This window comes from Gymnoscopelus braueri, assembly GCF_963280865.1.
Source record: "Gymnoscopelus braueri genome assembly, chromosome: 19".
NCBI classification, from domain to species: Eukaryota; Metazoa; Chordata; class Actinopteri; order Myctophiformes; family Myctophidae; genus Gymnoscopelus; species Gymnoscopelus braueri.
The window spans coordinates 21,117,896-21,144,328 of NC_137621.1; the positions used below are offsets into that span (position 1 = coordinate 21,117,896).

The following is a 26,433-nucleotide window of genomic DNA, read 5'->3' on the forward strand; positions in this document are numbered from 1 at the left end:
TCCCAGTCCCACGACCCCGCCCCCTTCGGTCCAGCAGCAGCCAGTCTATGGGACCACCGCGGGATCCCCCTCATCCCCCCCGAGCTGCCGTGCAGCACCAGCAGCCTGGCAGCCAGCAGCAGCCTGGCATTGGCCCAGACGCTCCGGGGATGATGAGGATGATGACTAAGGGACAGAACGGATGGAAGTCTAGCTCCGGCCGGCAGCAGCAGCAGCAGCAGCAGCAGCAGGCTAAGAAAGCGGAGTGAAGTGAATTGAACTGTGGTGGCGGGTTCTGCAATATGCTCAGACTGCAGCATGTTCTCCCCCGATGATCTGGACCCCGAGGAGACCACTGCAGAAGACACACAGGCGACTGGTTCTCCCAATGATGCTGATGCTGCTGGTGGAGAGGAGGATGAGGAGGAGGGGGAGGAGGAGGAGGAGGAAGGTGACGGGGACTCACCGGTCAGCATTGACGTCCTAGAAGAGGTATGTGGGGCAGTTTAGTATCAAACATCTTCCTTGATATTCATTTGTCCTGTTGACAAAAAGTACGGGGAAAAGAAAGAAGAAAGAAAGTAGCACAAGCTTAAATTGTCAAATAAAATCTGTCACTTGATGGGTGAAATCTTTTCTCTTTTTTTTTTCATTCAAATACTTTTCAGTAGGCTATATGATCAAATTAGCAGATGTTAGAAAGTGCATTTGATTGCTCAACATACACTTTTAGCCATTCCATCACTGTACAATGGATTCCACCTGCAGAAAATACCATTAATGTCTGCTTGCTAAAATGTCACAGCAGCTCTCTTCACATAGACACTACTAGTAACATGAAAGCCAATGCAGTTGGCTCCCAAGAGACAGTTCTTGCACTCTAGACTATAAAGGGGCTTGTATTTGGGATAGGGATACGATATGGTATGGAATTATATGTAGCTAAAGTCTTTGCAATGCATTACCTTGACTTGAGATACATTAGTAGTGCAATCAATCAGTGCAACATGTGTGTGCATATGTGTGTTTTACTTCAATTGTGCTGATTCTATATCCTTTAAGTTCCATATAGTTCCAAATAGAATGTATTTTCTGGTGTAAATAAACCTGCTACTAAAACATTGACCGACAGTTGATAAACCAGTTCTGTCCAGTCAGCCAGTATTGAATGCCTGTGGGTCCCATAAATAACAGGGGTGGAGCTACCAAAGTGACATTCCCATTCTGATGTCAGTGCCGTAATGGATGGTTAGATGTCACCATCAATCCGTTCACTCCACATATCACTAGAGATAGGCTATAACAAGACAGGTTATCAAGCCTAAGTCTCATGTTGGGAGGGTTCACAATCCTACGACCTAGTGCAAAATACTACATAGTACCTACCTCCACGTAATTTTCAGATATACAGTATGTCATTACCTATTTGATGCAGTGGTGGTCTCAAGGTTAGAGGAGCGTGTTTGTGACCTGAAGGTTACCGGCTTTTGTTCCCCCAGGCCAGCAAAACATCTGAGTGGGGTACTGAATAATTAACACTCACTCCTCTCACCCACCGTTGAAGTGACCCCCAACTGTGGAGCTGCTCAGTGAACAGATAATACTGTGATTGTACTGGGCAGTTCCCAGGTATGAGCGTGAAGGAGAGCAAAAAGCATTCATGCTCAGGGAACCTGCCCTGGATAAATAAAGGTTACACCACACCACAAAATCTGTACAAAATGGTACCAAATCCAACAGTGAATAAAAAGGTTGTGGTACATTTTCTGGTTCCTATATATGTCCATATACATTATATAATTAATTATATGATATAATCAATATCATTTATAATATATTGAGTATATGATATAATCAATGCTATTATGTGCAGTTTAAGGTTTTCTTCTCAGTTGGACTTTTAGATAAAATGTAGAGCACTGAAAATAATTATTTAGTGTCTGCAGCTCTTCTAGACCAATGCCTTCGCTGAATGGGAGAAATCCGCTGTCGTTCAGTATTGCAATTGTGAGCACTTTCTGCCACTGTATGTCCAGCAGAGTAACTGTGGGATGCTGCACTGACTCAGAAGTCAGCAGATAATAGAATAGAGTAAACAGACTGTGTGTAGTGTGTAGTGTGTAGTGTGTAGTGTGTAGTGTGTAGTGTGTAGTGTGTAGTGTGTAGTGTGTAGTGTGTAGTGTGCGTGCATGCGCTCGTGTGCGTGCATGCGCTCGTGTGTGTGTGCGTGCGTGTGTGCGTGCGAGTGTATTATGTTGTGTGGAAAATAATCCAAATGCGTATGTTATTGCTATTCAAATGTATAGGCCTAATTCATGACTGAATTGGCAAAAGGCATAATGCAAATGTATTTTGGAAATGTCACTGTCAATAGAGGCTGGCTAGCGAGGCTATGCCATTGTAAGAATGAGACATTTTGAATGGACCAATAAACAGATGCCAATGACAAGATCTTTTACAAATATAATTTACTTTGTAAAGAGGCAAAAGAAAAGTCACAGCTAAAATATATATTAATATAATTTTCTTAGAAATAGCGATTTAGGCAAATGGGCTAAATTGACATACAAGCTTCAGATGGATTCTAAATCAGCAGAGTGTAGTTTAATTACATTTAATTCAAGTGATTTACTGGATGGTTTGGCTTTTAAATGTTCAGCAATTTCCAACACTCCCATGTTCATTTGCATTTCCGCTGCAAGCAGTGGTATCACTTCCATGTTTCCATGCTCATTGGCATAAGTGGCCGTTTCTCATGTCCGCTAATCTGTCTGGCTGCTTAAAATGTATACTGTATTCTGTTGCATGACGGCGTCGCTCTCCGAAAATAGCCAATCTTCAAGTCTGTAGTTTGGCTATTTTCTGCGTTGTTGAACAAAGTATAAATCAGGCTTAACTCTCTCCTTCCGGCCCTCCCCATTTCATCTCTCCACAGCAGCGTCCAGTGAAGCAGTCCCTTGGCTCGTGTGTCTGCCGTGAATCCCACTGGCGTTGCCTGCTGCTGTCCCTGCTCATGTACAGCTGTCTGGGTGCCGTCACCTGGTGCCAGCTCACCCAGGTCACCAAGCTCAGCTTCAACTCTGCACTCACGTCTTCCTTCACCGCCTCCATCACCTCTCTCCGGGGGGCCTCTGGGGTTGGAGGTCACTCCATGATCTACCACGACAGCCCCTGCTCAGACGGCTACATCTACATTCCGCTGGCCTTCCTGTTTATGTTGTATGTGGTGTACATGGTGGAGTGCTGGCACTGCCAGGCCCGCAGCGAGCTGCAGTGTAAAGCGGACGTGAATAGTGTGTATGAGCGCGTGCTGCGGATGCGACAGGCTCGGCCGTGCGTCTGGTGGAAAGCCATCAGCTACCATTTCGTACGGCGGACGCGGCAGGTGACACGGTATCGTAACGGGGATGCCTACACCACCACGCAGGTGTACCACGAGAGAGTCAACACACACGTAGCCGAGGGCGAGTTTGACTATAGCCGCTGTGGGATGAAAGACGTGTCACATGATCTAAGGGGCCTGGAGGGTCATGCGGCAACTCGCCTGCGGTTCACCAAGTGCTTCAGCTTTGCAGGAGCTGGTCCCGAAAACTCTTACCTTAACCAGCGAGCTAGGTTCTTCTCTGAGATAGAGGGTCTGGATGATTACATGGAGGCCAGGGAGGGGATGCAGCTGAAAAATATGGACTTCAAGGAACATCTGATAGCGTATGTAGACCCTGACAGGTTGCCTTGGTACAATTCCCAGGTTGCCTTCTGGCTGGCAGCTCTTCTCATGCTGTCCTGGCCGCTAAGAGTTCTGATCGAGTATTGCACCACATACGTGCACTACCGTGTGGAGAAACTATTTGGCCTGGAGTACAGCCACAGCAGCCCTTCTCCCACAGATGAAGAGGAACCCGTGAGGAACAACGGTGGCCGGAGTATTCCGAGGGTCGATACTTTGGACAGCACTGAACTCGAGTGGCACATTCGATCCAATCGTCAGTTGATTCCCAGCTACTCACAGGCCATGCTGCTGAACCCGGACACAACAGACTCCAACTCCAGAACAGAGATTGAAGACACCGCATCATCAGACTGTTTTCTTTTGGATGGTGGCCAACCTGCTCACAGTTACGGAACTCTTCTAACGCCGGAGGACTGTGAGCACTGCTGCCGGCAGCGGCAGAGCCGAGGCGCAGGAGGTGGAGGAGCTGGAGGAGGAGGTCGGAGGAGGACAATCACCAGCTCGAGCTGCTCCTCAATATTCTCTTGCCGTGGAGCTTTGTTCCACTCCCGCCTCTCCTTGGACACCTCCCGCTTCTCCCTCTGCCGTATGTACGGCTCCCGGCGCACTGTGGGCCCGTGGCGGAGCCGCAGCAGCAACCTGACGGACCGCTGCTGTGCCGCAGACGAGCGTTGCAGTCAGTCCGACTGCTCCAGTCAGCTGGCCCTCAACAACAGCCCCCCGACGTACCGCGACGCCCGCTTCTTCCCTGTCCTCATCGTGCACCGGGCCGAGGGCTGCGACAGCGACGAGGGGAGGGAGGTGTGTCGTTACTACGTACGGAGAGGGTCGTCGTGTCTTGAGACCTCACTATGAAGGGGAAATAACGGGACTTGTTTTAGAAAAGGGTGGTGGGCATTTGACTCGGAGAGCAGAGACAGCAGGAGGCCTGAGGGAGAGACAGAGCAGGGCGGCGGGGGTTGGGGGGTGTTGTCCTTCAGGATTCAGATTGGCCTACAGGTTTCAAGAGCAAACATCCTTAATCATTAGCCTAGGACATCAACAGGCATGAAATAAAGAGACGTATTTTGTATCGTTAGTCAGATAAATTGTAATATCACACTGTCAATATCAAAATATGGTCAATAATATCTTCAATTATAAATAGGGTATTGTAATGCTGGTCACATGGAAATTAAGAGAATAACATCAAGGGGGAAACATTGAGTTATTGAGAGTCACCCAACAAGTCAATTAAGAGTACATTCATTGTTTACTTTGTTGACTTTTTTTTTTAATTCAAACTGTTTAACAGAGTCACAAACAGTCTACTTTTATTGTATGGTACCTTTCTGTAATCACATCATTGCCTCTTTGGAAGTGGCTGTGCACTGTAACCAGAATGGGACAAATCTGTGTGCTATGTATTTAAGTAAAAAAGTTAACAATGTCTCCTCTTGGTAACAAACTTATCATCATCTTAAAGGGCTTTGTTTTAACCATTCTGTCAACAGTGGCAAGCTATCGATTCTCAGATTATATGGTGCATACAATACCACTGCTAACAGAATTACATTATTACATGTTTGAAAGTAAGCATACTGTAAATTTGGGGAACAATATCACATCTACTTTTATATTCACATTACAGTACATAAGGTAAATCTGCGTGGATTGATAGATATATGATAGCTGATATAAATACCCTCTATATATGCATAGAAGGTGTTTGACAGACTAACTTCTGGTAGACTAGTACTACCCTAAGGATTGCATGTTATTTTCCAAAGCGTTGTATGTTGGACTATCAGTTGATGGCAAGTTGGAACCAAAGAGGTTTAATAAAGAATATCAGAGAAGACTATTGAATGAATGTGTGCTTATATCATTCTGTGATATGAAATGGAAATAAGAAGCAGAAATCAGACAGACAGACAGACAGACAGACAGACAGACAGACAGACAGACAGACAGACAGACAGACAGACAGACAGACAGAGAGTGTGTTCAGGTCTGTGTGTTCAGGAATGGCAGCCCATGACCACAGGAGGCCCACTTCCTTATCCAACAGGACCAGAGAATGAGAAGAAGGGAGAGGAGGCAAAATAACATTAATTAACATATTAATTGATTGATTGAATACTTTATTAACAGATTTGCAAATAGTACAGTCAGTGGTGCGATTATACAATGGTGCTGCTAAAAGAATAACACAAAAAGCCCTGAGAGCTTATTTCCATTGTGGTCCTGGTCAAACCACAATCAAGTGTTGACCTATAGCCAAACGCAAGCAGGCATTTATAATGAATACAGGAAGGGTGAGCACTTGGGAAATCTGGGCAACATTTTTGGGGGAAAGACTTGAAAGACTTGAAACTTAAAACTATGCCTAACCCAAACCTTAACCCTAAACCTAACCTCAGTAAAACTATGCTTAACCCTAAACTTAACCTCAGTAAAACTATGCCTAAACCTAACCTTAACCTCACAGAACTATGCCTAACCTTAACCTCAAACTAATATATTTTTTTTCTGAAAATGTTTAGGTGACCACCCTTTGATTGATTGATTGATTGATTGATGTACTTTATTTAGTAAGACATGAGAACATCAGTACATGGAAGTACAAATTCACAATACAAGGTCTACTAAACTGGGAGACTCATTAAGCACTGAGCTTGTTTAAAAGATGAGATCCCCATGCACACAAATCATGATGACATATAAGAGACAGACAGATATACACACTACTATACAGAATGTCATGCAATCAGCTTACAGGTTACTGGTATACCTTCCTGTATACCTTTATAATCGCTAATGTAATTGTAATGCCAGTGGTAGACAGGAAATATTTAAATACAACCCTAAATGTTTTATTAGTTGTATCATCTGTTCATATTCCCACCATTCTACTATCATATTACCAACCTGTTTATTACTAGTCAAAAATGCCACTTCAGCCTTCTCCCATAATTAAACCTTGAGAAGCACTTCTACAAAATGACCGCTAAATGACGCTGTTGCACAGTAATTTGTTTATTCTTCAGAAATTGTATTTCTTGGTGTGTCATAGTCATAGAAGATATAAAACTATACATTACCGCACATTGATTTCAATGGCAGATTTTCCCGTCCTTTTCTTTATGTCTACGAGTTGTATCCATAAATGTTACACACACATATTGAATAACATTCACAGGACCTTGCTTGCAGGAGGATTGTGTTTTGATTGATTGATGTACTTTATTTAGTAAGACATGAGAACAGTACATGACAGTACATAACAGTACATGGAAGTACAAATTCACAATACAAGGTCTACTAAACAGGAAATCTCATTAAGCACTGAGCTTGTTTAAGATGAGAACCCCATGCACACAAATCATGATGACATATAAGAGACAGACAGATATACACACAGAATGTCATACAATCAGTTTACAGGTTACTGGTATGAAGAGTGAAAAATATGTACAAAAGAAGAAAGAGAGGGGGGGGGTAGGGGGGTAGGTTAGGTTAGGACATGGGGTAGGTTAGGACTTGGACAGGGGCCATTTAGAAAAATGGTCACCAGTACTACAATTTTGAGCAATATTTTACTTATAGGTAGGGTATGTGATATTTTGGGGTATTTTTCGTTAGGTTAAAGTACTATATTCTGATAGTAATCATTGCTACAGAGCATTTGTTCGGTCACAGGGGTCTCTCCAGCTCTTTAGTAAACAGAATATAAACACATTTTCAGGTAGGTGACAACATTTAAGCCAATCAGGAGAGAGCACTGAAAATGCATTTTCTGTTTAATAAAGAGCTGGAGAGACATGGGTGACTCCTTTTACAGAACAAACACTCTATAGCAATGATCGAGTACTATCAGAATATAGAGCTATTTAACACTTATTTTAACCAAAGTAAATCACTTACCCTATACCTTTAACTGGAGCATTTCCAATTTTCTGTACTTTTACTTCTACTCCACTACATCTCAGAGGCAAATATTGTACTTTTACTCCACTACAATTATTTGAAAACTTAAAGGGGTAGTTCACCCCCCAAATAACTTTTTTTCTATTGATTACTCACCCCATGGAGCCTTGAATTCATGGATATTTATTTGTTTTTGTCGCATTCCTTCCTTTATTATTTGATTATAATAAATTTAGCCCCATTGATTCCGGTAGGAGACACAAATGCATTTGTGTCTCCTACCGGAATCAATGGGGACACATTTATTATAATCAAATTATTGGCTTATGTGACAAAAACAAAAAAATATCTATGAATTCAAGGCTCCAAATGGTCAGTAATCAATAGAAAAAAAGTTATTTTGGGGGTGAACTACCCCTTTAAGTTAGGCCTACTAGTTATTTTGTAGATTTTGATTATTATCACAAAACACACTTCATCTACAAGCTCACAATGACACATTGTGAGCTTGTAGATCGGCTATTTTCTTCCTTTTTTTTTTTTTACTTACTTGTGAAATGGGACATTCTGCGTAATGAGAACTTTTACTTTTGGTATTTAAGTACATTTTGTTGCCAATACTTTTGTACTTTTACTCAAGTAAATTTTGAATTCCGGACTTCCGCTTGTAACAAAGTATTTCTACGTTGCAGTATTTCAGGGTTGCCATGCCCGCGACTTTGGGCCTGTTTTTTCTGTAAAGTTGCTTGAAAATATCGGTAGTTGCGTTTTTTGGGGATTGTTTTCAAAGTGTAGTTGCTTATTTTGGGCTTGTTGTGTAATGTTTTAACCAGTGTTTCTCAAACATTTTCATGTCACGGACCCCCAAATGAATATATATTTGTGTGCACTGCAGACCCCCATCTGAAAATATGTTATGCCAGGGACCCCCATAAAAGAGTTGTAATGTTTCAAACATATTACTAATGTTTAACATTTTCTAATAGCAGAATTTTTCAAATAGCAGATCTGCAAGCTCACAACACGTCGTCGCACCAGATCGTCTATTTTCAAATAGGTTTAAACTTTAAAGGGCTCATGTAGCATAGTCGCTTCTTTTGGGCTTGTTTTCATAGACCTGGTTACTTATTTCACTCACAGAATCTGGCAACAGTGTGTCACTTCACTTCCCTCCCTCGCGCGGTTTGCTTGCTACAGCTACCATTAGCACTTCTACCAGCAATAAGTAAACATACGCGGCTTTCTGTTGACTTTGACAAGGTGCAAATGAGCGTATATTAACTTCATGTGAACCGTTTTAAATAAAGTCAGCTCCACCGCTCAATAAGGACATTCTTGACAATCGTTTAAAAATAATTTTGCGAGTTCTAGGACTGGAGCAGTCTGGTGGTACTGCAGGTCGAAGCTGTTTTGCAGGCTAATAATTCACCAAGCCTTGTTGTTGACATCCATGACGTCCACGAATGTCAATGTGTGTGTGTTGGAGTAGTCTTTGTGTGCATGTGTGTGACGTTGTTGTGGTTAATACCTTTAAATAGCGTCTTGTTGGTTAAGTCTTGATTCTAGATCAGACCTGTAGTCTAGAAGACATCTATATTTTGGTGCAATGAAGTTGCAGTGTGATGTCGAGGTGGTCAATCGGATGCTTCCCACCTGTGGCATGAAGAATCGTGGGAAGGGGGCCAGGGCGGTTCTGTCCATTGGCAAACACATAGACAAGACCTCTCAACGCACCAGCATCTATCTGATGATCTGCACGGCGAAGGACAGGGCAGGATCCAAGTACAAGGTGAGTGCAGCTATAAAGTCAATCACAGTGGTTCCCAAAGAGCTGGGTTTCGTTCTGGGGACCCCCAGGGTTCCTTCAGGGTTTCATTTCACTATTATTTCACCAGCTAGAACACATAATGTATGACTATTCAGATCATGTTTCACTCTCCATGTTAAGTCTAGCCTACGACGTTATGTCACCAGCTACAGTATAGGCAGTTGTCGAATTCACCCATTCTCTCTCTCTCTCACACACACACACACACACACACACACACACACACACACACACACACACACACACACACACACACACACGAAAGCATGCAAGGCATTTGCTTTGCCCTGTTCTTACCTAGTTTTAATTTGACTCTTTAGTTTAGCCTATTTGGGTCCCAATGTAATTGTTGGCCTATATGCTGTTTTTAAACCCTGTAGCGCTTTGAGATTTGCAAGAATGTAAAGTGTGTTATTAATAAAATGTATTATTATTAAGGCACCAAGCTGCTCATTTGGAGCAGATAGGGGTTCAGTGTCTTGCAAAAGGACACTTTGACGGTAACACAAGGGGAGCCCCGGGATCTAACCAGGAACCTTCTGATTCCCAACCTGGCAACCTCTACCGCCTAGAGCCACTGGCCTACTGTCATGACTATTATCATTGTCATTCTCAAAACTGTGCTAACCTAACAATTCACGCAAGATGATGTTGGCCTGTTTAACGATAACACACACTGTGTTTTCTTTCTAGCAAAGGTGTTGACAGATGTGCTTCCGCATAGTGATGGTGTGGCTTTATTTGTCTAGACTTGCTTCAGAGAGTGATTCACCCTTCTTGGAATAGAGATGATGAGCAACTCTCTTACTGTTGTGTAAAGTGTCATTTTTCATTATTCCCCTCTAATGTTTACCTTTTTTCTTTCCCTCCCAGCTCAAAGACAACATAGAGAAGTTCTTCTCGTGGTTCGTGGATGAAGGCAAAGCCACTGTGAGATTAAAGGAACCTGCTGTTGACATATGTTTGAGCAAGGTACAAGATCCAACAGAACAATTTATAATTTAGGCATTTCTTTTTCATTTATCAGACTCTTATCCAGAGCAACTTAGAAGTGTGAGATCTAGGGTTGGGATCCGGAACCGGATCCAACATTGAGGAACCGTAATCGGTTCCATCATATTTGGAACCGTTTCCGGAAACGTTTTTTATGACACTGTCAGAGCTGGTATGTGGACTTCACGTCTGCTATATTACAATACCGGTGGTTCTCAAACTGTTTAATTTCAGGGACCACCATATAACTGTGTACATTCTCAGAGTTACAGACATGTAAGGGTCCATTTGGAACCATCGTTAAAGGCAACCGTTAAGGAATCAGACCGTTAAGAGGGAATCATTAAAATCCTAAAGGATCCCAACCCTAGAGAGATCAGAGTAAATGATATGAACCACAACAACAAACGACAGGGTAAATGATCACATAAGTATAGTGCAAAGAAACTAGGATACCAGGTAAACATCAACCCTAGCATCTGTCTAAACAACATGCTTTCTAAATAACATTCTTAGCATTGTGGTCAAGTACAAGCCAATCTAAATGCATATGTAAACGAGTAACCAACTTCCTCCTAGTGTAACTAGCATCAAAACATGTCAGAATCAGAACACTTTATCGCTGAGTTGATATAAGGAATTTGCCCAATGTAAAGTTAAAAAAATATATATATACACAGTATATATATATTTTTTCCTGTGCATTAACCCAGGGACCCAGGGTCCCCCAGGGGTCTATACTTGGTCCCCTCCTTCTTTTCCTCTACACCAAATCTCTTAACCGAAAGCTTTTGTCGAATGTTCACCTACTTTTGCCAAATGTTTGCCTATTATGGCAAGCCAAAAATAGGGCCACAAGGGTTCATGTGGTTAAAGTCACTGACGTTTAGCTTTGGTAAATAATAAAGGTTGAATTTGTGTCGAGAGAACCAAACAAAACTGAACGGAAAACCCAACATTCCACTGTGGCAAGTTATCAGATAACCAGATAACATTACACACTGGATTTGAATGCACCTCCTACAGTACCTGCGGCCAGTCAAGCCTTTTATTTTCTCCCATTTTACTAGATTGTACTCTGTAACTGGTACCAACTATTTTTATGCTGATTATACGGTACTGTTATGCTGTGCAGATTACGTGGGCAGAGACTGCAGGGCCTTCTCATTGTTCCCATTGGTTGTGTACTGTACCTCTCGGTTGTTTTGGAGGAATACTGACCTCTCACCTAGATCCAAACACAGCCCAACCCATAACATTGACGGTGAAGCAAGCCTGAGTTGTACTTAGTCGCACACCGAAAATAGCTGATCCACAAGCTCACAATGCTTGTAGATCAACAGCGCTGATAATCAGTGGTAATATTCTTATAATAATATATTCATTACTTATTAATTATAGTCAGTTGCACACCCACGTGCAACTGAGTATAACTCAGGCTTGATACACCCAAACAGTCTGACTGCCAATGGGTTGGCTGTGGACCTACTTTATTGCTACATGCAATTCCCCCCATAGTTCATATTTATTCAGACGTAGAAACTGCGTCACAATATTTTGAGACAAGCTATTGCACAATGGTTATGGAAAGATTTTGATGCTTGCATATCTTTTGCAGAGTGTCATGCATCCAGCCCCAACACCACATAGAGCTACTCTGATTATATTTGCTTTTGCTATACAGACAGTAATGGCAGGACACTGTCTATGAATGAAGTGATCACTTGTATGTTTTTAATTGTGTCTGATGTGCATAGGCTGACGCAAACAGCTTGAAGAACTTCCTTTCAGCTGCCCGTTTAGCAGACAGAGGAAGTGACACCAGCAGCTTCCCTCTCTCCACGCTTACGCCCGTTCGTGCCAGAGATGTCGAGAAACCCAAGAAGAAGCTTACAATCGTTTCCAAGAAGGACTACCCAATCACGTCCAACTTCCCCTACTCCCTGGAACACCTCCAGGTGTCTTACTGCAAGCTTACACGTGTGGACATGCGCATGCTGTCTCTTAAAGGTAGAGTGCAGTGCACGACCACTGTGTAGTATATACACGTTACAAAGCAGCAGAATCTTTCTCCAAGTTTCATAGTGGTGTATTTGCATCTTGCAAATACTGCACTTAATGTGCAGCATTACTTCTGTGTATTTTGTAAGATGGTTTGTCTTTACACCATGGTTTACAGTTTACATTTTGTGTAATAATAATAATGTATAACTGATGTTTTGTTTTCCAGAGAATGGCTGGATAGGAGACTATAGTCTTGTGCAAAAATGCTGATATATGGTGTAAACATTGTGCTATTGTGATGACTGACCCTGTGCACTTTCACCTTACAGTTATCGCTAAATATCTTCTCTGCTACCCTGTCACTATGGTTCTGTCATCAATGTCTTTGTATTCATGTTATTTTTTTTATTTAACTATCGCTACCTTTTGTTTTCCAGCTCTCCGCAAGCTAGACCTAAGTAATAACCACATCAAGAAGCTGCCGGCCACCATCGGTGACCTTAGCTGCCTGGCGGAGCTGATCCTCCATAACAACCAGCTGGATAGCTTCAGTGAGGCCCTCTGTTTGTCCACACTGCAGAAGACACTGCAGCACCTGGACCTCAGCCAGAACAGACTGCAAGGCCTTCCCACTCAGTTCTGCCAACTCCGGGAACTGGTCAGACTCAAACTGGACGACAACAAGCTCGTGTGGCTGCCCTTCCAGATCGGCCGACTCTCCAAACTAAGATTCCTGTCAGCGGCGCACAACCAGCTGGCTCTGCTACCGAGTGACTTCCGCAGGCTGAGCCTCGAGAACTTGGATCTTTTTGGGAACCCGTTCACCCAGCCGAACCCTCTGGACCACACCATCCACCTTACCTTCCCTCTCACACTGCTGGAGATGGCCTCCAGGGCTGTGGTCAACCTCAGGTCAGAGTTGTTTAAGTTGTATATTATTCTTGGTCTGATTTCAGTGTATGCAGTGTATTCTTATTCACACCGCCATGTCAGGATTATCCTAACCTTCAATTCTCGGGTCTGTCCTACAGAATACCGTATGGACCTCACCTCATCCCAGCCCACTTGTGCCGGGACCTTGAAGTAGCTAAAACCTGCGACTGCGGCCGAGTCTGTGTCAACCTTTTCATCAAGACTGCAGTAAGCATGAACCTCCACCAAGTGTCCCACACGGTGGTTCTGGTGGACGACATGGGAGGAACTGACGCACCAGTACTGCAGCACTTCTGCTCCCTCTCGTGCTACTCTGAATTCTTGGACAACTGCCTTCAGAGGGGAATGAGATGAGGAGATACGAGTGGTGCTTTTTGCAAATGAACATTGGCCATTGTCGTTGATCAGCGAACACGGACATGTTCGTAATTGTCTTATTCCAAACTGAACTGAGCTGTACATTCTTGGTACATTCGTACCACAGCTTGAGAAAGAGATGCAGGAAAATAAGTCATGTGATGCTTTTGCAAGAATGAGGAAGAGTTTGCAGTGTTAGTAACAAGAGCAGTAAATGCCAGTTTCTCAGGCGTTACCATTTGGCAAAGGACAGTATTGACTTGTTTTCAGCTTTGTTATATAAAGCAGTTCAAGCTGCCTGTTTCATTGTAGGATTTAATATTTAATAGACTTCTCACGTGTCAAAGGTGGGGTAAGAGGAAAATGCCAGTATGTACCGTCAAGTCAACAAATGTGTAGCTCATTGCTACAACACAGCAATAGAAGGCATTTGCACTGAGACGCAACTGCCTATACTGTGCTCATAAGACTTGATTGATTCTTTGTAGCGTAAGACAAGAAATCATCTTATTCCATCCTTTTGGAAAATGGTGGTTGCCTTACACCAGACCTTACAAAGTATGAGAAAAGTACTGTAAGTGAGAGATGCATTTTTTATTTACTTTTTATATTTTGTTTTCCTGAACACAGCACTGCAGGTGTATCGGATTTGCCTGAAGGGAGCTGGTTTTAACTATGCTGATGGTCCACATTTTTAAACATGTGGAAGATTAAATACAATTTAAATACAATTTGTCCTGTCATAATGTATGCTTTAAGATTGATGTGTTGTAATGGTCGTTTTACATTAAGTCCCTTTTTTCAAATGAAGAAAAAGCCTCAGACAGATTTCTCAGTTTTTAATTGATGGATATTCAGATCGTCACAATTTGATGTATGGATTTCATCTTCCTTCTAATATTACCAGCACTACATAATATAAATTAGATTATATTCTTGTTAACAAATAACAATGTAGCTTAAAAGCGATAGTCTCAAAGTTGGAAACACAAATTATATTGTATATAAGTATGATTAATTGTTATATAATAAGCATTATTGGTTATCTTTGACAGCAGACAGCATTTTAATAAATGGGAAGACAGATTTTCTTTTTTTTAAATGAGTCAGTCTAGTTCATACAACAAGGAATTTTGGAAGGTGATTCCAGCAGATGTGGAATGATCACTGATGACCGTCTCCTCTCCAGCCTCATTGGTTTCTCTCAACAAGGTTGGTGGGGGCTTCCTGTTGCAGTCTGGGGATGGGAAAGTCTGCTCTCGCGGCAGGTCATCTTCATCAACATCGTCTTCCTCAACAGGCATCTCTCTGATCTCCGTTACCAGGGACATGCTGCCATCTTCAGTTTGGATGCTGTGGTCTGGGCCCTGCGCCGTGGCAGACACAGCTACAGCCATTTGGGCTGTTTCACTCGATATCCGATTCATAAGCGATGCCTGTGTTTCCACCTATAATGAATAAACAGAAGGTACTTTTAGGATTATAATACTGCATACAATAATGGATGGAGTAAAGCAAAGTTCACTGCCATGTTTGTGTTCCTAACCCCTTTAAGCAATGGTGGAAAGTAACTGAGTACATTTACTCAAGTACTGTACAAGTACTCAGGTACCTTTACTTATACTTATACTGAATATTTCCAATTATCTATACTCTTACTTGTACTCCCACTACATCTCGGAGACAAATATTGTGCTTTTACTCCATTACAATTATTTGAAGACTTAGTTAAGTTACTAGTTACTTTTAGCAGATTTGGATTATTATTACAAAACATACATTAACCACTTCAGCCCTATTTAAACGTTCTCTGTGAGCTTGTAGAGCTGCTATTTTCAAAAGATTTGTATACATTTTAAACATACAACTTGTGAAACGGATATAATGGGTACTTTAATGGTACTTTAAGTCTATTTTGACGCCAATACTTTTGTACTTGTACTCAAGTACATTTTTACTTGTAACAGTGTTTCTACATTGCATTTTTCACCACTGCCTTTGAGTCAACCTAAATGATGTTACTTATTTAAACTTTCTCTATCACTCACCTTATTCAGACTTCCGTTTGAAGCATCTTTCACTGCTGTGACCTCTGTCTCTTCATTGCCCTCTGAAATTTTCATGAAGTCATTTGACTCTGAATAGTCGGACTCTGAACTTTCTCTTCTCTCATCTTCTATGCAACTGGCCTGTTCAGCCATATCTTCATCATTGCTCAGGTTTGAGATGGGCTGCTTTCCATTGATGTTCCCATCAACAGCTTCTGTGTGTCCCTCTTCAGAATCAGTAGACAGACCTATATGATGGACAGCATCGTCTCCTTGGGAAACTCTACCGCAGACATCTTTGTGTTGTGCTGCTTGGTCACATTTCTCACCGTCTCTCTCTTCACTTTCTGCAATTTCATCTGTCTCGCCTTCTTTCTCTTGCTCATTCCATTTGTCCTCTGTCTCGCAGTCACTTACAGTTTGAGAAAAATTAAAAGTCTCTTTGGAAGGCAAAACAGGCAGTGTGATGGTGAGCTGTCCTTTCTGTTTGTTGAACTTGGCTTCGCCTTTATCTTCATCCACAGGGTATGCTAAGGGGAGCTCCAGTCTATAGGCTGGTCTGTTGGACTCCAGCAGTAGGGTTTTATTATTTATCTCTAAGTTAGCGTCCCTGGCTGATTTAAGTAAGGGCATGTCAACAGTAACAACTATCTCCTTGGGCCTGGGACTCTGGCCTGAGTCTCGGGAACACCTGAAGTCCTGCAGGTCAATGAACGACCTGTATTTTAATGTGTACTTGGGTGCTGTTGCCTCCTTGGGTGTCTGTGGTTGGATGTGGAGACTCTTGGGTTTTGTGTCATTTACTTTTGTCCTGGGAGCCTCTGTTGACTCAGTCGTGGCTGTGGCAGGGTTCTTTCCAGGGTATGGAAAAGCAAGCGGGTCAGACTGTGTCGGGGGCTCCTTTTGTACAAAGCCAGGAATGGGTTTTCGAATCACACAAGGCTGGGGACTACCTTTGTACTTGATTTTCAACTCTCTCGTGTTCTTTTCGTCAAGACTCACTGTGAAACTCTCTTGGATACCCTGAATGGCTGTGTTGGCCACCATGCTCATGAACCGTTTGTCCTTGCTAGCGAGGTGAATACTGTCAGGGTGGAACACAACATCATAGATCATGAACTTGTTTCCCTTTGGATCTCTGTCTTGTCTTCCAGGGGTCAAACTGTGGGGTAGGGACCAATGCTGCCCCCTCCGGCCGTCCTCTGTCACTCCCCATTTGAATTCAGGTTTTCCAATTTTTTCGCTGCCACAGATGTTGATGAAGCACTTCTGATTGCCGTTCATGCTCGTCCTGAGAACTCTAAATGGTTCCACGTGGATAAAATCAATGTCGTTTCCTCTCTCCTGTTCCAACAGTTTGATTTCCTCTTCGTATTTTTTCTTGTTATCGGGGTCTGACAACTCTCGAGCGTAATCAAGCAACATTCCTTTGAACTTCTCGTCTCTGAAAGCCTTCGTGAATCTGTCGATTTCGTCCCCTGTCATATTAAGGTCCTTTAACTTTTCCCCGAACTCCATGGCGGTGCAGAGGAAACCCGTAGGCTATACGTTATTTTCCAAATGTAAACGAAAATATAGTAAACAAACAAGAAATTAAGTTTACCACGCTAACTGTTGCAAGCTAGTTTTAGTCAATTATATATATAAAACAAAACCAAAATCCCATTATTACGTTGATGTTTACTTAAGTTTCAAAACGACGATCGTTCGCTGACGCTCTGCTCTGCTGCAAAGTGATGTTGATGTAACCATGGCAACAAGACAGCGTCTTTGCAACGTAAAAAGTCTTCCCCCGAGAAACGTAACTCATCACTCGCTCCAGACCTGGTTGGCTGGAGCACGTTGAATACATTACATTTAATAGTTTTCTTAGTATGAAGAATCAAAATAAAACGGATTATTCACATCATATAAAATGTAAAAACCAGTGGTGTAAAGTAACTAAGTACATTTACTCAAGGACTGTACTTAAAAGTACAATTTTGAGGTATTTTTACTTTACTGGAGTATTTACAAATTTCTGTACTTTTACTTCTACTCCACTACATCTCAGAGGCAAATATTGTATTTTTACTCCACTGCAATTATTTGAAAACTTTAGTTACTAGTGACTTTGTATATTTTGATTATTATTACAAAATACAAAACATACATTGACCACTTCAGCACTTTAAATACTTTGGCATTTTGAATTTGAAAATAGCCGATCTACAAGCTCATAACGTTTGCGATGCATTGTGAGCTTGTAGATCTGCTATTTTCAAAAGATTTCTATACATTTTGAACTTGTGAAATGGGACATTCTGCACAATGAGTACTTTTACTTTTGGTACTTTAAGTATATTTTGATGCCAATACCTTTGTACTTTTACTCAAGTACATTTTGAATACTGGAATTTTACTTGTACAGAGTATTTCTACATGGCAGTATTGATACTTTTTCTTTAAGTAAAACAATTGTGAGTACTTCTTCCATCACTGCGTATGGTTTACTATTTTTGCTTCCCACCAGATGTCGCTGTTTCCCGCTACAGGCATGGCAACCCTATGTGGCAACCAGCCAGATGGAGGATGTCGGTCAGTAAGGCAAAGGGGAGGGCATCCAGGAAGACACCTGATTGGTCGCACCCCCCTACAGTTGATATTTCTCACACTCTCATTGGAAGGGGTGTTAGTCGATACTTAGTTAGTCTGTGTGTGTGTGTGTGTGTGTGTGTGTGTGTGTGTGTGTGTGTGTGTGTGTGTGTGTGTGTGTGTGAGTGTGTGTGAGTGTGTGTGTGTGTGTGTGTGTGTGTGTGTGTGTGTGTGTGTGTGTGTGTGTGTGTGTGTGTGTGTGTGTGTGTGTGTGTGTGTGTGTGTGCGTGTGTGCGTGTGCGTGTGCGTGTGTGTGTGTGTGAGAGAGACGTGTGTGTGTGTGTGTGTGTGTGTGTGTGTGTGTGTGTGTGTGTGTGTGTGTGTGCGCGCGCGCATGCGTGTGGTGCGTGCGCATGTGGGGTGCGTGCGCGCGTGCGAGAGAAAGCGGAGCAATCAATACTTTTCTTTTTAGATTTAGCAAAAACGTAAGTCCTGCAAAAAAGGAAAGAGAAGCAAGGATAGGTCGAAATGACATTCACAAACGACGCTCGAAGTTGCCTGGCATGCCTGCCTTGTGATTTTTTTGTTTTTTGTTTTTTTGTAGAATACACAGACAGTACGTCAAAATGTGTCCTTGGCTAACCTCTTCCATTCGGTTCCATATTCCATTATAATTACGTAACATGACCTAGAAATTCGGATTCGGAGACTTATTATGTGTTTGTGAGAATGTGAGCGCCACAGTATGCTCAATAATAATAATAATAATACATTTTATTTGTAACGCACTTTATATTTGAAGCAAATCTCAAAGTGCTACAGGATTAAAAACATAAAAAGAAAGAGAAAACAACAATAATAATAAAACAGTGAAATGAATAAACTTCAAATCAAGTCAGCACAAGGAGATGAGGGGAAAAGTGGTGGCATAAGTTGGTCCTCATTTTCCAAACCACTGTTTTAGGGTAATGATGACTAAGGAGGGTGGGCATGTGCACTGTCTAAAAAAGAACAGCCTAATTGAATAAAGCTGCTTTCAGCTTTATGAGAATGTTGAATATGGATGAGTGTCACACAGTTAATTAATGAAGAAAGCCACTATTTGAAACAATATTTATCCTCTATTCTACATCTTTCAGACTGAAAGTTTCAGTGAAACAAATTCAAGAGTATTTACCCAAATTGTCATTTGAAGAACCCACCATTTATATGGTGTGTAGACTGTAGAATAATCCTGTAAAACATATTTTCCATTTCAAGTCAGAAATCAAAACATTGTGTATAGAGTAGAATTAATATTTTATTGATTTTGTGCCCATAATATGCCACTCCGGGGCTCTGTATAATACCCTTTTAGTAATACTCTCCTATTTCGTTCTCCATTTGTTTGGATTTGAGATTAGACCAGTTGGACTGTACTAAACAAACAGATAATCTTGAGGAGCGTTTATAGAGAAAAAGACCCCTTTGTCTGTCCTGGCTCCTTCTGAAATAGAGTTTGGCTGAGGGTGAATATCCCCCTAGTGGTTTCAACTGAAGAGCTTTCATCATAGCCAAAATTCATTCACCCAACAGGAAACTGCCCAGAGGCCAGTCAGCACATTCAGCGGGACGTTTCAGCTGACCATAAGAGGGAGGGATGGAGGGTTGCACGACGTGACGCGCACACAGGATGTGGTACGGCCCCACTCCAACTCCCATTTCAGCACAAGATGACTAGCAAGTAGCGCTGACTGGACCTGCATCCTGTATTTTCAATGATGTATTAGCTTTCCTGGATTCGATGACTTTACTGGAATGGTCAAGTCACAAACCAAGAATGGACAAAAACACATGTGTTGTGTGTGTCTTATTTATTTATTTATTACAAATATGTATTAAATATGAAAAGTTAGACAGTAGTGTATAATCATAATAATGCTGATTAATATCCACTTTTACATTATGTTGCATGTTTTCCCCAGATTTGACAGATAAATGCATTTCATAGCACAACACGCAATACATTCACATAGACATACTGTACACTAATTCCAATATCAGTACAAAAAAGGAGGGTTGGGGGCATGGGGGAATTTGGGGGTAGAGGTTGAAATGTGTAAGACAGACTTCATACAAAGGCTTTGGCAAAAGAGTGCATACATTTTATCCATTATATGAAAGTAAACAGAAAAACATCTTGAGAAAAAAAAGATTCATGTACAAAATAAGCAGTAGAGAGGAAAAATGAGTCCAGTGCATGTTTTTTTTTCCATGAGTAAAACAGCAGCAGCCATGTGTGCTTAGCTGCTACCTAGTAAGTCCCTGTGGTAACTTGGGCGTAGGTAGGTTGTTTAAGGATGAGAGTTCATTGTTTAGTTGGAAGCAGCAGGTACCAGCATGCCAAGTGTGGCGAGGGCAGGTTTCGAAGAGGTCACCTTTCCTGTGACGATTTTGTTGAGGCTGCGAACCTCAGCCTGCCAGGAAGGAATCTTCTTTGTGGTCATGTGACGGCGGGCGTGTTTGGTCAGGTGGTCACTGCGCATAAATCGTCTGTCACAGACTGGACACACAAACTTCTTCTCGCCTGTGTGCGTTCGCCTGTGCCGTGACAGCTCATCGGAGCGGGCAAACCTCTTGTCACAGCCGTCCCAGCTACAGCTGAAAGGCTTCTCACCTAAGGAAGCACGAGAGAAAAGAGGGGAAAATGGAGTCAGCAAGTGAGTCATTGCAGAGTCACAAACAATAATGGTTGTTGTGCCTGTTCTGAGACATAATGAGTTCATTCTCATCCTACCAAGCATAAGACACATCAGCATTACTCATAATATGATCATCAGGATCAGTCACTTCTACTCTCTTTGGCACGGAAGCCCTGTGATACGCTGTCAAGACTCACCTGTGTGTGTTCGAAGGTGGGCCTTGAGGTGGGAACTTTTGAAGTACGTCTTCCTGCAGCCCGGGAAGTTGCACACATAGTTCCTCCTACGGGAGAAGTCCATCTTGGCAACAACTGTGGCACCGCAGGGCCCTGCTGGCACATAGACCGGGGCTGGGGCCAGAGGTAGCAGTTTGGTATTGCCCAGGGTCATGACAGTCTGTGGGCAGTGTGAGGCCTGAGAGAGAGAGGACTGAGGCAGAACCAGCATCACTGTGCCCTGGGGTACTGCTGAGCCCATAATGAGTGACTGCTGGACGGGGATGCCACAGGCGGAGCGAGGCTGGGGTAGAATGGCTGTAGTGGTGGTGGTGGTTCTCACCCCAGCACAGGAGGTCTGAACCGCAGAAGGGATGAAGGCTGAGATTATGCCTGAATGGCTGCTGACAGGGAACATCTGGCAGAAGATTTGCGGGCTCGTTACTGGAGGTGGTGAGAGGGTTGTGTGAATGGGAGTGGGTGGGCTGTTTAGTCGCTGGGTGTTGATGGGAGTGGGGTCGGTGAAGTCCTTACAGGCCTGCGAGGGATTGGCCTGTGCAGTAAAAGTCTGCATGAATTGTACTGTAGGTGTGAAAGGGGCAGGAGGAGATGGCGGTGTGGTAATTCGCTCCATCTTTACCATACGTTGCTGCTGCTGCTGTTGTTGCTGGCAGATCGGCTCAGCCGTTACTGTGTCTCTGTGTTTCTCTGGAGTGGGGGCCACTGGAATGCGGTGCTGGCAGGGGGTGCTGTCTGCGGTGTGGCGAATGACACTGGTCGCCATCGCCCTGCAGGGCTGTGATGGAATGGGGAGGGGAGGGGTCCTCTCAGCGATAGGGGACAGGGCGTGTCGCTGGACCCCAGACCCACAGCGATGTGAGGATGCGGCCAAACTGGAGCTCGGTCTGCCTGTCGGGGAGGTGCTGGGCTGGTGGGCAGAGCTGGAGGTCTCAGTGAAGGTGGGGCTGTGCGGGGGAGTCATACACTGGATAAAATAGAGAGAGACACAGATGAAGAAGCCTCGTGAGAAAGATTCATATAGGAAAATCACTGATGCATAACAACTTGGCTGTACTGATGCCACATTAACATTTTAGAACTCAATTATGAGACCGTTTTCTTTCTTTGGCTTTCACAGTAGTGTTGTTTATAGAGATAAGAAACCCAGTATATACACAGAAACCTAATGGCCACTTTCTGAGTTATAAACTGTGATATTTATAACCCCTACAGCTGAGAGGAGGAGTTCTGGGTGAAGTCCAAACCACCTTTACTGTAACTTGTCGCTTATCAAGCTACATTACCTCCCACCTGTCCAGGTCACCCATCATAAACGGCAAACCCAATGCTTTCAGCAAACACATAAGCAAACAGATAAAGAGTGTTTTAGAGTTCCAATGCCATGGGGTTCACTTGACAAAGCCTGGGTCCCAAGTATGTTTACTAATTAGCCAAGTAGGCTACTTCATGTGTGTAGCCCCCCCATTTCAATATCCCAGCTATTATCTATCTAGCCATCCATCCATCCATCTTATTATGGAAGGTGCAACTCCATAGTTTCTCTAAATGCAGAGTCCTGACACATGAAGCACCGCTCTATCGGTCCAGATCGTATTTAGTCTCTTACCAGGGAGGAGAGAGAGACAAAGTCCTTGGGGGGTTCTGGAAGTTCTGTGGGTAGCAGGGAGTCACAAGAGTCTGAAGCTGGGGTGAGGGGTCTGGGCTTGCAGGGGTTCGGTCTGTGGCCACTGAGGAATGGCTCCTGACCCCAGGAACTCATACACACCAGGGCTTCAGCTGCCTCTAGGTCTGTGTACTCCAGACTGGAGGAACTGTTGCTCGCTCCACTGGAGATAGACTGCTCACTGTCATGTCTTCTTCTCTTCAAGTAGGATCCACAGGGGTCCATAGGTTCTGCCTGCAGGGGAAATCAGACAACGGTTAGAACATATTACAAATGTGTGGTGTTGGGTTGTTATGGTCAGTTCAAACATCTGTGCGATATGCTGGAATCGGTATTGGCTTAAAGCTTGACATACATCTCACAAATGCCAGACAAGCATTCCGTTTCATTAAAAAGAACGACTAGGAAATCATTTATTTTTCCCACTCATCCACCTTAGTCACTGCTTAAGTGTTTTGACTTTATTGGGGCGAAGGCGCAAAGCCTTGCCAGTAAGGGACTTAAGGGGGGGGGGGGGGGGGGGGGGGGGTGAAACTACACCCCACCCCAGCTTGCCTTGCCTTTGGCTCAGAGCCAAGACACCTCCCATTGCCAAATATAGACCACAGAGTGACGTGCTCCCAAGATGAGCCATGTGAAATCCCCATAAAGGAGGGTTTGCATCAGGAAGTAGGCTATGCAACAACAACTTTTGTTTTATATTTTCAAATGCTAGTAAAAAAAAAAAGTTTAACTGGTCATCCACTCAAAACTTAGTCACAATAAGTGAAACAACAATGTGTCTGTTATACTCATTTCTATTAAATTAAATGAAATGTATATTATATCTTATATTATTATCACCTGTTCTGATTATGAGAAAGAAAACTGACTAGAATGTAATACTTTTGTCCTTCTTAAATCACAGAAATGTCACGTTACACTCAAATCAAGGGTGATGCTGTGGATTCCACACATATTATTGCACATATTGCATAGTAACGTTTCAATGCCAGGTTAACGTAACGTCACATCATGATAACAATTTCACAGGCGCACTGAGACGACAAGCCACGCAACTCAACGCCACCGATTGGACTGACGCGAAAACAAAGACGCAAGTCTTTGAAGAACAACGCATTTTAGATGAATCTTACCCCATACGAGTCTGATGCCATCTCTATGAATTTCCGCGAAGGCATTGAGGAAGTATCTCACTTTTCCCGTCAGAAGAGCCACTATGGAACAAAGAACCAGGTCTTGCTACCAGACAGTTATAGTCCAGCTTGCGGTCAGTGAGAAGAACCTGATTGGGTTGAAGTGGTTTCTCAGTGACTGTGCGGGTCTGGGTCTAGTGGGTCGGCTCTCTCTCTCTCTTTCTCTCTCTCTCTCTCAGCTGTGTGTAAAACATGGGGAGGAGGGAAAGGAAAACAAAACTCACAACACACACACCGGCGGGTGGCAACATGCCACCAATGAAACACAAATGTGTGCGAGGCGTCCGGCCAATGGGAGAGGAGACAACGCGTGAACAGTGCATGGTCGCCGGGCGGTTGGAGGAAGCGGGGTGCGTGGCTGTTGGTGGGCGTAAGTGTTGCCACGTCGGCGAAACTCGGCTTATTATAAGCGAGTTTGGGCTTCTTGTTCTTGTAGAGTTGCTTTACGTTTCAAAAACGTTCCAAATATTCCACATTTTTATTCCAAGCTTTCTTTGAAAATAGTCGATCTACAAGCTCCCAACGCGTCGCACCGCGACGCGTTGTGAGCTTGTAGATCGGCTATTTTCTTCAAAGTCTTCAAATATCCGAGGCATGCAGGTTTAAAGTGCTCGTGCTTTTCTAGACCTGCTCTGCTTGATTCTCTCGCACAACGTGGCAACGGTGGTGGGCGTGCTGTGGGAGTCACCAGTGTCAGGGTAAACCCGATGAACTGGGAGCCGGAGAACTAGGCGAAAGGTCGCCTCAGTGCCGAGCGAAGGGAAGGGAACCCGGCCGCGGGTTGCGCTCGTGTTATTTTTTTTTGGCCATGCTGCGTCGTTACTTTTTTTTAGCAGGGAAGCTGCAGATCAACAACCGCTTATTGTTCTCGTTTTAGCTCTTCACGAGACACGTTTAAAGGTTTAGATGAAACAAAAACAAAAAAGGCTGAGAAGATATAGGCTACTTATTTATCTCCTTTCTTGTTGTCGCGCCTTATTGTCATTCAGAATCATGTGAAATAGCATGGGGTCACCATGGAGGTGTGGAGCAATGCTCAAATAACTATTTACTAGCATTCCACGATTCTGAAAAAGATTAACGCCACACTCACTCAGTGGGACATGATATTATGATTACGTTCATAATATTTCATTAAAATGTAATGAAATGCTGAGCAGTTATGATAAAATAAAGACGTTTGTTGTCAACTGATTTTGATTGATTGAAGACTTTATTAACAGTTTTTTTTTTTAAGCACAGAGGTGCAGTTCCATACAAAAGGTTAAACCCAAGAAAGCACTTCTATGGCTTGTTTCCATTGGGGTCCTGTGTATTCAATTCATCGAAACATTTAAAGACAAACAATAATTTACAATAGTATGCAAAAACATCATAAATCACTCAAAGGGATCCTTTGTATTGTAGCCAGGCCTGGACCTATAGCTTACATCCCCCAACCCTGTTTTTGGTCTCGAATATAATATATGACAATTTGGGGGATGTAACCATCTTTCAAGGAATTCAAGCCAAGGGTGGAGCCATCCTCACTTGTTTTTGTCCATGCAGTCTATCTACAATAATCATCTTTTGATTGATTTATTGTTATGACACTTGGCTTTACAGTGAGTTTGCACAATGCACGCCTTTAAAGCCTCAAACAGATTTTTTTTTCAATTGACACAACATGAGGCCAAATTGATCCTCTAGTTGAAAATATTATTTAGAAAAGACTGATATCCACTGTGGGTCCTTTGTTTTGTATTGCATACTATGTAATGTGACTGCAATGACAGGAATGAAAGGGTCATTTTGACAGTTTATGTACATGTCAGTTTAAATAGTCATCATCATATCTATTAGGTAAACAATATTCACACTACAACAACTAGGGGTTTCACCAACTAGTAGACTACTATAGCCACTAGTCTGTGGCAGTAGTCAAACTAGTCGAGGATTTCTTTAAATTATAATTTGAATTGTTATTGATATTATTTTATAATTGTTTTTATAAATCAGGCAAATCTACGGCAGATTATGCAGCTGTGGGACCTGAAACAATGTTCTCTTAATATACATGAATGGGTAATTGTCGACAAACAAATCATAGTCATGATGTTGTGCCTTCAGGGGGGCTCAAACAGCAGACATGACTCCTTCAATCGCACTGGTTTACACCCAGGTCTGTCCATCTACATTATTTAATGCTTTACTGGTTGTGTCTGAGACGTTTTTGATGAGAAATATCTACTGTTGTTGGATGAAAGAAATATGATATATCTCCACAACTAGTTGAATAGTCGACTAATAGTTGACAACTATT

At 42.8% G+C, this 26,433-nt stretch overlaps 4 protein-coding genes across 4 annotated transcripts; 2 read left to right on the plus strand and 2 right to left on the minus strand.

Annotated features, from left to right (window-relative positions):
- Positions 1–297: 297 nt before the first annotated feature.
- On the plus strand, positions 298–4,564 carry LOC308074713 (transmembrane protein 151B; the record flags this gene model as incomplete). Its single annotated transcript, XM_080414218.1, has 2 exons — positions 298–471; positions 2,915–4,564. The coding sequence occupies 2 exons, from the start codon at positions 298–300 to the stop codon at positions 4,562–4,564; spliced, it is 1,824 nt and encodes a 607-aa protein (XP_080270344.1).
- A 4,238-nt stretch (positions 4,565–8,802) lies between these two features.
- lrr1 (leucine rich repeat protein 1) lies at positions 8,803–14,449 on the plus strand. The gene is made up of 5 exons (XM_080413533.1): positions 8,803–9,407; positions 10,320–10,418; positions 12,197–12,449; positions 12,881–13,355; positions 13,475–14,449. The coding sequence occupies exons 1-5, from the start codon at positions 9,225–9,227 to the stop codon at positions 13,728–13,730; spliced, it is 1,266 nt and encodes a 421-aa protein (XP_080269659.1). The 5' UTR covers positions 8,803–9,224; the 3' UTR covers positions 13,731–14,449.
- A 390-nt stretch (positions 14,450–14,839) lies between these two features.
- Positions 14,840–17,299, minus strand: dnaaf2 (dynein axonemal assembly factor 2; the record flags this gene model as incomplete). Its single annotated transcript, XM_080414219.1, has 2 exons — positions 14,840–15,181; positions 15,782–17,299. 2 exons carry the CDS (start codon positions 17,297–17,299, stop codon positions 14,840–14,842), a joined length of 1,860 nt encoding a protein of 619 aa, XP_080270345.1.
- A 2,475-nt stretch (positions 17,300–19,774) lies between these two features.
- klf11b (Kruppel like factor 11b) lies at positions 19,775–24,347 on the minus strand. Its single transcript, XM_080413909.1, has 4 exons — positions 24,072–24,347; positions 22,879–23,169; positions 21,234–22,236; positions 19,775–21,011 (listed from the first exon to the last, which is right to left on the minus strand). Exons 1-4 carry the CDS (start codon positions 24,114–24,116, stop codon positions 20,710–20,712), a joined length of 1,641 nt encoding a protein of 546 aa, XP_080270035.1. The 5' UTR covers positions 24,117–24,347; the 3' UTR covers positions 19,775–20,709.
- Between the last annotated feature and the right edge of the window lie 2,086 nt (positions 24,348–26,433).

Excerpts from the sequence above, each read along its gene's own strand:
- lrr1 (XM_080413533.1), top strand. The coding sequence starts at position 9,225 with ATGAAGTTGCAGTGTGATGTCGAGGTGGTCAATCGGATGCTTCCCACC. Across the intron at positions 10,419-12,196 it reads TTGACATATGTTTGAGCAAG|GCTGACGCAAACAGCTTGAA; the intron begins GTACAAGATCCA and ends TGATGTGCATAG. Across the intron at positions 12,450-12,880 it reads GCGCATGCTGTCTCTTAAAG|CTCTCCGCAAGCTAGACCTA; the intron begins GTAGAGTGCAGT and ends TTTGTTTTCCAG.
- klf11b (XM_080413909.1), bottom strand. The coding sequence starts at position 24,116 with ATGCCTTCGCGGAAATTCATAGAGATGGCATCAGACTCGTATGGG. Across the intron at positions 23,170-24,071 it reads TGGCATCAGACTCGTATGGG|GCAGAACCTATGGACCCCTG; the intron begins GTAAGATTCATC and ends TTTCCCCTGCAG. Across the intron at positions 21,012-21,233 it reads CCACCTTCGAACACACACAG|GTGAGAAGCCTTTCAGCTGT; the intron begins GTGAGTCTTGAC and ends GTGCTTCCTTAG.